This window comes from Gorilla gorilla, chromosome 8 (genome assembly GCF_029281585.2).
Source record: "Gorilla gorilla gorilla isolate KB3781 chromosome 8, NHGRI_mGorGor1-v2.1_pri, whole genome shotgun sequence".
Classification (NCBI taxonomy): Eukaryota; Metazoa; Chordata; class Mammalia; order Primates; family Hominidae; genus Gorilla; species Gorilla gorilla.
In genome coordinates, this window is record NC_073232.2 from 66,275,725 (window position 1) to 66,287,135 (window position 11,411).

Sequence of the window (11,411 nt, forward strand, 5' to 3'; positions counted from 1 at the left end):
TCCCCCGGGCGGCATCCCCGGGCTCTGCGCTGGGCCTGGAAAAGAGGGTCTATCCTGGGCTGAGGGGAGCATGGTGCTCCTTGGTGACCGTGGGTGACAGCCTTTGTTGGGTTTGCTTCCTTCCTATCCCCTTTTCCAGGTAGAAAAACAGCTACAGGTGCCTACGTGTTAGTTTGGCTCAGGCCTGGATTGGGACTTGGAGACCCAGTTCACCCTCCCCTCTGCTCTGGCCCTGCGCCCCTCCACGCAACCCCCACCAGTAAAGAGACTCGGCCTCCTGGGACAGACACAGTTTATTGATTTGGGCGGAGGCGCCGCGGTGCAGCGGCCCAAGTTTGGCACTGGGAGCAATGGAAGGAAGGACAGACAGATGCAGGCTCTACACAGAGGAGCCGCAGGTGGGGACTCAGGGTCCTCTTCACCTCCTCAAGGAGCGCGATGGCTTCGCTGGCCTCGGTGCACCAAGCCCCATTGGACAAGAGAGAAAGGGATATGGAATGGGTCACAGGGAGGGGATTTGGGCAGAAGTCAAGGTTGAGGAGTGGCTGGAGTACTAGCTGGAGGAGGTGGGCCCTGAGCCAGAGCTGGCCAGTGGGCTTGCAGAGCAGCCCCCTTGACCCAAGGCGGGTGGGTGGGCTGGAAGAGGAGTGGGGATGCTAGCTGCGGGTGTAGTAGTGGTTGTAGTCGTCCTCGCACTCGTCAAAAGGGCCAGGCGGGCTGCGAGGCTCGCCGTCCTGGCCAGACACAGGACGCTCACGCAGGCGCACCGCATCGTACAGACCTTGCGGTGGCTCATCAAGCAGCACATCGCGCTCGGAACGGGAGCGCGTCAGGAGGCCCACGTTGCGGAGCAGCAGCAAGACGGGAGCATAGAGCAGGTTGGCCAGTCCCATGCCAAGGCTGAGCTGCTCAAAGCCCAGCGAGTGCACAATGTGGCCTGCCACTATGGGCCCGAGCGCGTAGGCCACCGAATAGGAGATGTCGGCGATGGCGTAGACGCTGCCATAGACTGAGACATGGCGCACGTCCACCAGGAAGGCGAGCGTGGGCAGCAGTGCTGTGTCGACTAGGGCTATGCCAAAACAGAGGCCGCATAGTGAGACCACTAGCGGCGCGAAGGAGCGGCAGGCGGGCACAATGCACGAGCTGGCGCCGATCACAGCCAGCCCAAGCGCGCCGTACAGCCACTGCAGGTGTGGGTAGCGCGCCGCCAGGCGCACGGTGAGGTAGACGCCCAGCACGTGAGGCACGAAGGCCGGCAGCCAGGCCATGCCCATCTCCCACTCGGAAGCCGCCATCGTATGCTTCATCCACGTGGCAATGGTGGGCTCGAGGAAGGCGAGGGGAATGTTACAGGTGGTGAGCGCGCCGGCCACCACGGCAATGTAGGGGTCTAGCATGAGGCGGTGGATGGGAGTGCCCACTGGCAGGTTGGCCCGAGCCCGTGCAGCCGCCGAGAAGGGTTTGGCCACTGCCAGCAGCAACAGCGCGTCAAAGAGCGACACGGCAGCTAGTACCAAGAAGGGCACGCGCTTGCCAGCGAACTCATAGAGGATGCCCCCGAAGGGCGGGGCCACTAGGCTTCCGAAGCTAATGAAGGCCAGCGCCACGCCCAGTGCACGACTGCGCTCCGGCTCCTCGGGGTACTTATCGGCGATCATGGCTATGCCAGACGTGTCGGCGAAGGCTGAGCCCAGGCCCTGCAGGCTGCGCGCCGCGAACAGCGTGGCGTAGTCCTCGGCGAAGGCGAACAGGACTGTAGAGGCGAACATGACGCCCAGGCCGATCAGCAGCGGCACGTCGTAGCTCATGCGGTCGATGAAGGGCCCGCTCAAGGGGTTCACTAGCAGCTGCAGGATGGCCTTGGAAGCAAACAGCACCCCGATCTTCACGTCTTCGCTCTCCGTAGGGTAGCGGGGCCGAAGGGCTGAGCCCGCTGGCCACGCAGCCGTCGGGGACGCTGAGGTGTTGGCCGTGTAGGCGCTGGCATTGGCCGGAGTGGGCAGCGGCAGGGTGGGCTCCCACACCTCGGGAGTCCGGGTGGGGCCCTCGCCGCCCCCGCGCATGTGGGCGATGTAGTCGGGCACTATGGGCACGATGACCATGTACAGCATGTTGTCCAGTAACAGCGCCACGCACACGATAACAAGCACCAGGCGCCTCTGCCGCCGGGGCTCCTGCAGCGCCGCGCCCACCGCCTCCGACAGCTTGGTGGCCGCCGCCCGGGCCTGGCCCGCAGGTTCCGCGGATTCCATGCCCCCACCCCGCTGCTCTTCCGAGGACGCCTCCGCCAGGGCCGAGCGCCGGCGTCCCGCAGTGCGGAGGCGAGGGCACGGGACTTCGGGGAGGCTGTCCTGGCCGAGCAGACCCCCCTGTGCCTCAGGTGGCCGCGGAGCTCATGGTCCAGCGTCCCGGGAAAGGAAAGGACTCCGTCCGGCGAGGCGTTGCAGCTACTCTTAGCCGATCCCGGGACCTGCGGCTGCTGGGCTCAGGGGCGGCCGGGAAATCGGGCGCGCCGAGGGGCCGGGGCCGGAGACTGGGCGCACTTCGCCCGGGGCGCGCCCAGAGCAGCCCCCGCCGCGCTGAGTGGCCGCCCGCGCTGGCCGAAGGGCATGCTGTTGCCGCCCGCCCGCTTGCCCGCCCGTTAGCCCCGCCGCTGCTCTCCCCTCCCCTCGCGTCGGCTCTTGCCTCCTCCGCCGCCTCCTCTTTTTTTTTTCCCTTCCACTCGGGGCTGTGACGCGGCGAGTCCCAGCCCCCGAGTGGTGCCCGGGCCACTTACGTCGCTCATGCTAATGCGACGTCGGCGGGGCGGGGGCCGGGGGCGGGGCGTGGCCGGGCAGGGGTCCGCTCTCCAGATGCTCCAGGGCTGGAGGCCCAGGAAGGGCTCTCGGTGTGGAAGTCTTGAACCAGCCCCTGGGATGGGCGGTCCGCGCCGGTAGCTGGCCCTCTGCCCCCCGACCCCTGCCCGCCCCCCGCCCGCGGTTCTAGGACTCGAGGGGTCAGCGCCCGCTCTTCTCCTCTTGGGGAAGGGGGCGCGGCAGCCGGTTCCTCGAGGCCCCTTGGGAGAGGCGGGAGCCAGAGGCTTGCGATCTCCGCTTCAGCCTGGACCTCGGCGCACAGCGAGCAGGAAGCCCCCGAGGTGAGCCGCCGCTGCGTCCATCTGTTCTCGCAGCTGGATTGTGGAGCCGCGTCTGGAGGAGAGCTGGACACGGACACCCCCAACCCTTTCTCCGACTCCGCCCCCTGGCCCCTTGCACACACACTCCCGCCAGGAGGGGAGGGGAAGGCTCAGCAACTGCCTGGCCTGGCTCTGACCCACCGGCCCCTCCGCAGAATTTCTCGGCCGCGAATCCCGGCCGGGAGCTTGTGGGGACTGAGGGCAGAAGTTGCCGCGCCCCCACTCGGGGTCGCGAATATTAGCCTGGCCGCTGCCGCCCTCCCGCACTGCCTGGCCACATTCCCCTTGCCTGGAATCCCCCTTTCTCCTTTAGCGGTCTGGTCCCCCAGCTCCGCCTCTTCTCTCCCCGCCGCCGCACCCCCTCCCCACTCTAACTCCTCCCAGGCACTCTTCGCACCCGACCAAGCCCTCCCTCGGCTCCTGCCAGCCTCCGCCCTCTGTTCTGCACACTCCCCCATCCCTCATTTTCCAGAGCCTCCTCCAAGCCCCGGGTGGGCTCTGGAGTGACTGTGGCTGGGGTCCTCTCTTGGAACTGTAAGAAACCCTTCTTGGGTGCCGCGCCCACTCCCTGGAGAGCGCCCAGCCGCTTCGCTGTCGTCAGGGGCTCCAGGGAGACTCACCTTCCTTCTGAAAGGGCCGCACCCCTTGAGGCGCCCGTGCTCAGCTGACAGGCTGAGCTGCCCAGGCTGTGCGCTGGGCCTGACGCGTCCCCAGAGCGGCGTTGACCCTGGATGGCACATGGAGCCTGTGTTCCAGTGGGCGGACTGGCGGGAGAGAGGCTCCAGGGCGGCTGAGGTTGGAGGTGGGGATTGTGTTGTTGAGATTACGGTTTGCGTCTCTCTTCCAGAGTCAGAGGGGAGCCTTCCCATTTTTCTGGCCTCAAAAGTAAAGCAGCATTAGACGCAGGTGCTTCTCCCATCGTGCCCCCCACCCCGCAGGAAGTGCCGCGATGCAGTGCAAAGAGTGTGGTCTTTCGAGGCAGACAACCAGGATGGCTCCCAGCTCTGCCACGTACTCATTAGAGTACCTGCAGGGAATTACTTTGCCTCTCTGTCCCTCAGTTAGTTTCTTTGTAAAATTGAATAGTAATAGTACCTACTGCTAAAGGGGCCGGGCACACAGTGAGAGCAGTATAAGGACTTGCTATGTTGTTATCGTGTGTAGAATGTGCGGTTTATCCTCATTTTTCACTTGTGGGTCTTGTGAAGAACAGATGAAAGACACAGGGGGCACTTGGCTAGCTGGCTGATCCCTCTGGCTAGGTGGGCATTGTGACTCCAGGCTCTGTCTGGGTTGGTGGAGGACCCGGAGGGCATTGGAATGCCTCCATCTGTCCCTGAGATGGCTGTAGGATGAGGGGATGGGGACCAGTGTGTCAGGGTGAGAGGCGGCAGCCTGGCCACCTGTTGCTCAATCCCTTCACCCACCCAGTCACCCAGGAAAGGAGAAACTCATCCACTGAAGGGCTGCTGCCACCTGCTCTGCAGTGACTGAAGTGCCCTCTGTCTGAGGGAGGAAAACAGTCCCAATGTGGGCACAGGCCTGGCCCTGGATGACCTTGGGCAAGTCACAGCCCCTCAGGGGCCCAGCCTCAGCCTCCGTCTGGTTCAGGTTGAGGTGAGAGCCCACTCACTGCAGCCCTTAGAAGTGTGTGCTGCAGAAGACTCTTTGGAGTGGGCTAATTATTTTAAATTGTATTTGATGGTCTTTCGTCAGTACATGCACACTCCCCAGCACATCCCAATCTCGCCCCAGCTGACTTCACACACTTATGCCACTTGCTGGTTCTCCAGTCATTTCCGTTTGAGACCTCTGGGCTCTCCTGACTCTCCCATTATGAGGCTCTTAAAGGGGCAGTCTCCCAGCCTACAAAACAATTATTATTTATGCACATGCTGTTTCCCCTGTCTGATTAAAGAAAGGAGGAAGGAGTACTTGAAGGACAATGTTTTTATGTCTAGTGGCTGAAGAACAGAGGAATCACAGAGGAGAGGAACTTTCCCAGGGCCTTCAAGGTGCAGACCACATCTCCAGCTCTCTGGCCCACATGGCTGTTCCTGAGCATGAAGCCAGGTATCTCTGGGCTCATGACTAGCTCTCCAGTCCTCGGTTCCTGTATGGCAGGAGGCACACTCATTTATTACTTGCTTTGTGCCAGGAGTACTGTGTGTGCTGTTTTACTCCATTCTCCTGCAATCCTGGTGCAGTGTAGGTGCTATTCCCCTGGTCTTATCAGGTGAGGAAGCTGGGCGTGGAGATGCTGGGTTGCTTGCCCAAGCTCCCAGCAGCAGATCCTGGAATTAAACCCAGGCTGGGGGACCTGTCTTGTGGTGCTCACACTGCTTCCCTATTCCCGGCACGGCGTCGTGCTCCTGCTGCTCCATCTCCAAGGTGGCCGCACGCTGGCAGTGTAGGGGTGAGGAGCAGATCAAGACCCATGGGAGGAGGAAGGTCCTGGGCTGTCTCCCTAAGGAGGCTCCAAAGACACTAAACTCCCTCATTCTCTAACTTTCAGATCAGAGGGCAACGCCCCCCCAATCCATCGTGGCTCCAAATACGGGGGTGCCGGGGTTGCAGGGAGGCGACAGGCCCCTGCAGCAAAAGGCTACGGGAGGGTCTGAGCCGAGATGGGACCTGGCAAAGCCTCTTCTCCCCGCCAGCCGCCGGGAGCTGTCCAGGGTGCTGGCCCCGGCCCCACCGCAACCAAGAAGCCTCCCACGGAGGCCCCGCCCCTCTGGCTTCCTCTTCACTTGAACGCTTGGTAAATTCCTTTCCGGACTCCTCTATCTGAGCATAACTTGCAGGCAACAGAGAACTTCCCGTCCAATCCTGTAGGAGAAAACGGAAGCATTTTTCTCTCCTTTCTCAATCAGAAATAGCAGCTGTTAGGGCAGCGTTCATATCTGGTACTCAATTAAAGTTGAATGAGTAGAGGAAGGAAGGAACGTATTTACTAGACACATAGTAGAGCTTATAAGGCATCAGGCACCGTTCTAAGCATTTGATAAGCATTAACTCATTGAATTCTCTCACCAACCTTCATATTACTTTCTTATAGGCAAAGACACTTAGGTAAAGTAATGTATTCAGTCAGAGAGCTCACAAGTGGTAAAGATGGGATTCCCATGCAGGTGATTTAGTTCCAGCTTCCTGCTCCCAGCCACCATGTGGCCCTGCTGCAGGATGGCTAAAGACTGCGAGATAGCTCACTTGAACATGTCTAGCCCAATGCTTGATACCTAGTAGGAGTTTAATTGTTATTATTTTATATGGATAGGGACAAATTGGTGATTTCTAGCTGACAACACTTCTTCTCATTTTATCCACAAGATACAACTGTGTCCACAGTCTGATGGACTAAAATTTCTTCCTTGCTGGATCAGTGCCCTGTCAGGGGAGGGGAGCTTGCTGGGGACGGGGGAGTCCTGGTGTGTGGGAGTTTGGGAGGGGTGGAAGGATAGCCATGCTGCACCAGTGCCTGGGTGAGGTCTAGGGGGTGTTTGGAGGTCTTGGGTGGGTTGTGGTGGTGGGGTGCTGCTGTGGATGGAGGTGCCAGCCCAGCCTGGCCTCATTTCTGAGAAGGTTATGGGGCCATGTCATTTCCAGGGCTTTGCCATTTGTTGCTTCCCTGAAACATCTGGTTCCAGAGAGGTGAAACCACTGTATTTCTGTGGAGAAGCAGGCTGGTGTTGGTGATGGCAGTGTGTGGGTGGGGCACCTGCTCCTGATTTATTATTTCTTTGTCTCTCTGGAAGCACTTAAGCACAGGCTTCGTTCCAATCGAGCTCATGAGCCTCTCTGGATTCCAGCACTGGGGGCTGGGGGTGCAGTTTGCTCAGGGCTCCATAACCCATCCCCTGTGCACCGGCTCAGGCGGGCCTCAGCATCATTTAATTAATTTAGGCTTCCCCAGTCATATATTCTCAGATTCAAAGGAACAAAGTGGCCCCAGTCAGCCTTTCCCAGAAACCTGTGAGTCTGGTGGCTGGAAGCCAGAGGACTACGTGCCTGCCTGCCTGCCCTTGGCCAGCCTGTCCTCAGTGCTCAGACTTGCTTTGTGCACAACATAGCTGGGCTTCGAGAGGGAAAGAGACTGCAGGTGCTGCTTTGTGGGTGGGCCCCAGGACTCCTCTCTACAGCCCCCAGGGACAGGACCTTGCTTACTTGCTTTTTTTCTGGCTCCCTGACACTAACTATGAATCATTCGTTGGAAGCATGGCCTCCAAATCCCTTTGGTTTCTGTTCTCTCCACTTTCTTTCCATCTCAATCCAATTAATGTCCCAGATTCATTTCCCTCCTCCATTGAGACCACTCCCTGCCTGCTCCCAGCCCAGATCCTACATCTTCCCCCACACTGGGACAGTTAATCCCTTCACTTGTCCCTTGCCTCCAGACCCTGACAATCCACCCCTGCAGGGATGCCAAGCTTCTTTTCTCTGCAAAGTTTCAGTCAAGCTTCCAGTCTGTTCACAGACCTCTCAGGGACCCCTGCTGCCTGGGACTGGAGTCAGCATCATCTCCCCACATGGTGGCCTTCCTTCCACAATGCCTCCCACCCTTCCCATCTTCATCTTCCCTTACAGGCCCCAGGAGCTCCTACCTCCACACCTTTCAATCAGTGTTGCCTTGGTTCCTGCCCAGTTTTGCCTCTCCTTGGTTGCCATATTCTTCCCTGATTCCCAATACATTGTGAACATGCCCCCATCCAATCAAATTTTCTACTCCTCTTCTGAAATGTATCCCACACAATGTTGGAGGTGTTCCCCTACACCTCAGAGCCCCTTGCAGACAAGATCTGTATTCTGCTTGTTAGGCATTCTGCACAGCACTGGCCATAGCATTTTGCATGAGAACTGATGTGTCAGTGGTTTTTAAAAATCCATCTCTACATTTATTAGAATGAAAATTAATAATGTAATTCATACATATATGCATTCTTTTCATAGAAATCTGAGCACCATGAAAGTTCTGAGTGGTGGTCACCTCTCAGATGCCACCACCCTTACTGTTTTGGTGTGGGTTTTCCAAACCCTTTCTAAATTTGTTTCCATACATACATATGAGCTCATATAAAATTTAACATAAGTGGCATTATACTTAAACAAGTACATATTCACATAAATTTCGTTATATATGTATCATTCTGTATTTCTCTTGTTTTCCACTCAACATTATATCCATTTTAGCCTACATAGAAATAGTTGGATTTTCTCAGCTGCTGCTGCAGAGTATTTCTGGCTATGAACATGCCCCAGTGTTTTCAGCTGTCCCCTATGGATGGGCATTGGGTCAGGTCTGATTTCTAGGTGTTACAGTATTGAGATGGATTTCCTTGTGTTTGTGTGGAGGTGCTTCCCCAAGTGATATAAAAACAATGGAGACTGCTGGGTCAATTCTAGCAGTCTCCACATTTTAAAGTTTAAATCTCCAAATGGCCCTATAAAGTGGTAGTATAAATGTATCTCCTTTGTCCTCCCACAAACAGCATATAGGAGTACAGATCCTCCTCCACTTATGATGGGACTATGTCCTGATAAACCCACTGGAAGCTGAAAATATTGTTAAGTGGAAAATGCATTTAATACACCTAATGTACAGAACATCATAGCTTAGCCTACCCTAAACATGCTCAAAAAGCTTCCATTAGCTAACAATTGGGCAAAATCATCTGGTCACACATCATGGAGTATTGGGTGTTTTCTCTTGTAATCGCATGGCTGACTGGGAGTTGTGGCTCATGGCCTCTGCCCCAGCATCTTGAGAGTATAGTACAACATATCACTAGACCGGAAAATATCAAAATTCAAAATCTGAAGTATGGTTGCTACTGAATGCATATCACTTTTGCACCACTGCAAAGTTGAAAAATCATGTCATACCACGTGCAAGTGGCAGATGTTTGTACACAATTCCTCATATTCATGCCAATACTTGCTCTTATCTGTCTTTTTCCATTTTATCAATCTGGTGGGAGAAGAATGGTATTTATTATCATTTTAATCATTTAATTGTTTAATTGGCTGAGTACTTTTTTATATGTTTATTGGCCATTTGTATTTTCTCTTTTGAGAATTGCCTGTTACTTGTTTCTCTATTAGTCTTTTTCTCAACATTTTAAAACAGAATGTCTTTGCCCCAAATATTTACATTGTGGATGAAAATTATTGCTACTTCTTCACTAGTAGATTCTATGGCTAATACTTCTTGGGCTGGATGAATTAGAGTGGATGTGAGGTTGCTGCATCAATTAAAACCCTTAAGAGCCTCTTCATCATCAATGGGAAATCCAGATTCTCAACATAAAAGATTGTCTATAATCTGTCCACCTCCATGCTCTCAATGTGATGCCTGGATTTGACTCCTGATTCCATCACCTTCTATGTATCTAACCTTGAACAAATTTACTTTCATGCTCTGGGTCTAGGGTCTGTTATTTAAAAAATCTTACAGAGTTGTCTCTTCTTTGTAAGTTTCTAACTCTGACCTTGTGCAAGTTACTTAACCTCTCCAAACCTTACTTACACATCTATAAAATGGGTGCATTGACAATACCTTGTAGGGTTTGGTATGAATGGAATGAGATTACTTGTAAAGTAAGCTGATCCTGTTGTAAATTATACCAGTTCCTGCCTTCCTGGATGACTCCTATTCATCTTTTATGGTCAAATTGAGCTGTGTCCCACCCCTCAACCCCTTTGTGTTGTGATCACGCATCCACTACTGTACTCATCACACTGAATGGTGGGGATGTGTTCACATGGCAATTTCCTCACCCTGAATGCAGCCTTGAGGGTGGGGGCTGAGGTGGCCAGGCTCACTGCCTGGTACAGAACACCCTGAATCAATAACTGTGGAATGGAGGAACAAGCCTGTTTGTCAGTTTTGAAAAGACTTAGGGCTTTCTCATTATGCCAAAGTTCTGCTGAGTTTGGAGTGGATGGAGGGACACTTAGAAGGAAGTTGAAGTATTCTTGACAAATACTCCAGACACACCCTGGGGAGACCAGGAAACAGCTATTCTGGTTGACTAGTCAGGTAGGCAGAAAAGATGTTTAAGGGAAACTGTATTTTACAGTCAGTTGGCTTTGTTGGGAAAACCAAGGAGACAGATGAAGGCTGCAGCCATCTCTCCTGAATTCCGAAGCTTGTCATGATTAGAAAGGTCAGCACTGATCAGCCAGGTCACTTCCCTTTTCATATTGGAAAAGTGTAGGTTTGGTGCAGGGGTCTCCTAGGACACCAGGGCAGAGGGAGGGTGGGGCTGTGTGCAGGGGACTGCCTCGGAAGGATGCCCATGGAGACAAATGCTGTGCCTCTGCTCTATATCCCAGTGCCTGGCAAACAGTGGCAGAGGGGGGGCTTAGTGAAAATCCAGTGGACAAGCTTGTTTAGGAGCCAGTTGTTCTGGATGGGTAGATAGCAACCATCTACCTTGTGTGCTTTGTTAATGAAGCCATGGGTTCAAGATCATCTATCTTGAGGTAAACAGGCTTCTGCTGAAAGGGGCTCCTGGATGCAGATGGGGGAGACACAGGAGGAAGCCCCATCTAGTGGGAAGGCTGAGCCCTGAGGAGCACGCATACTGTGCTTGCATGGTCACTGCAGGCTGGGTACAGAGAGGAGCAGTGGCACCTGCAAAGTCCCCCAGTTTCAATGACGTGTGTCTTCCCAGGCTGTCAGCCACCGCAGTGTCTAGGCAAGTCTGATGTCAGAGAGACAGGTCAGGAGATGTCGTGGTGCCAGACACAGCGTAAGGCTTTTACTGTCATTAGCTTTCGCTCTCAGAACACCCCTGTGAGGTCAGTCCTCTTCTGGGCCCCATTTTATCAGTTGAAAATTGGCAGCACAGGTGGATGAGTAATGTGCCGAGACACAGGCCTTCTGACTCACGCTCATGAGTTCTTCATCCACTTGGCTGTGTGGCTTTGGTGCTTGGAGGTCTGAGGGGTTCCTCTGTGGCCTTCTGTTTCCATAGTCCCTCCGACCTGTGTGCAGGGTCAATGCAGGTGTCCTCCCTTGGGTAAGGGGGACTTTTCAGCCCCAAGTACAGAGGGCTGGGCACCCTTTATCTCTTCTTTCTCTAGACATTCTGACCTGTGTCCTTAAGAGCTCTTGCTGGGGCTATTGCAGTAGCCTGTTGGCAAATCCCCTTACCCGGTGTTGACACCAGCTCCTGATCCCCCAAATTGCTCCCTGAGTCAACCTTTAGAAATGTAGCTCTTCCAGGCCGGG

The 11,411-nt window shown here is 54.9% G+C and overlaps 1 protein-coding gene across 1 annotated transcript; it reads right to left on the reverse strand.

Annotated features, from left to right (window-relative positions):
* Positions 1-275: 275 nt before the first annotated feature.
* On the reverse strand, positions 276-2,686 carry SLC18A3 (solute carrier family 18 member A3). Its single transcript, XM_004049397.5, has one exon. It carries the CDS (start codon positions 2,253-2,255, stop codon positions 657-659), a length of 1,599 nt encoding a protein of 532 aa, XP_004049445.1. The 5' UTR covers positions 2,256-2,686; the 3' UTR covers positions 276-656.
* Between the last annotated feature and the right edge of the window lie 8,725 nt (positions 2,687-11,411).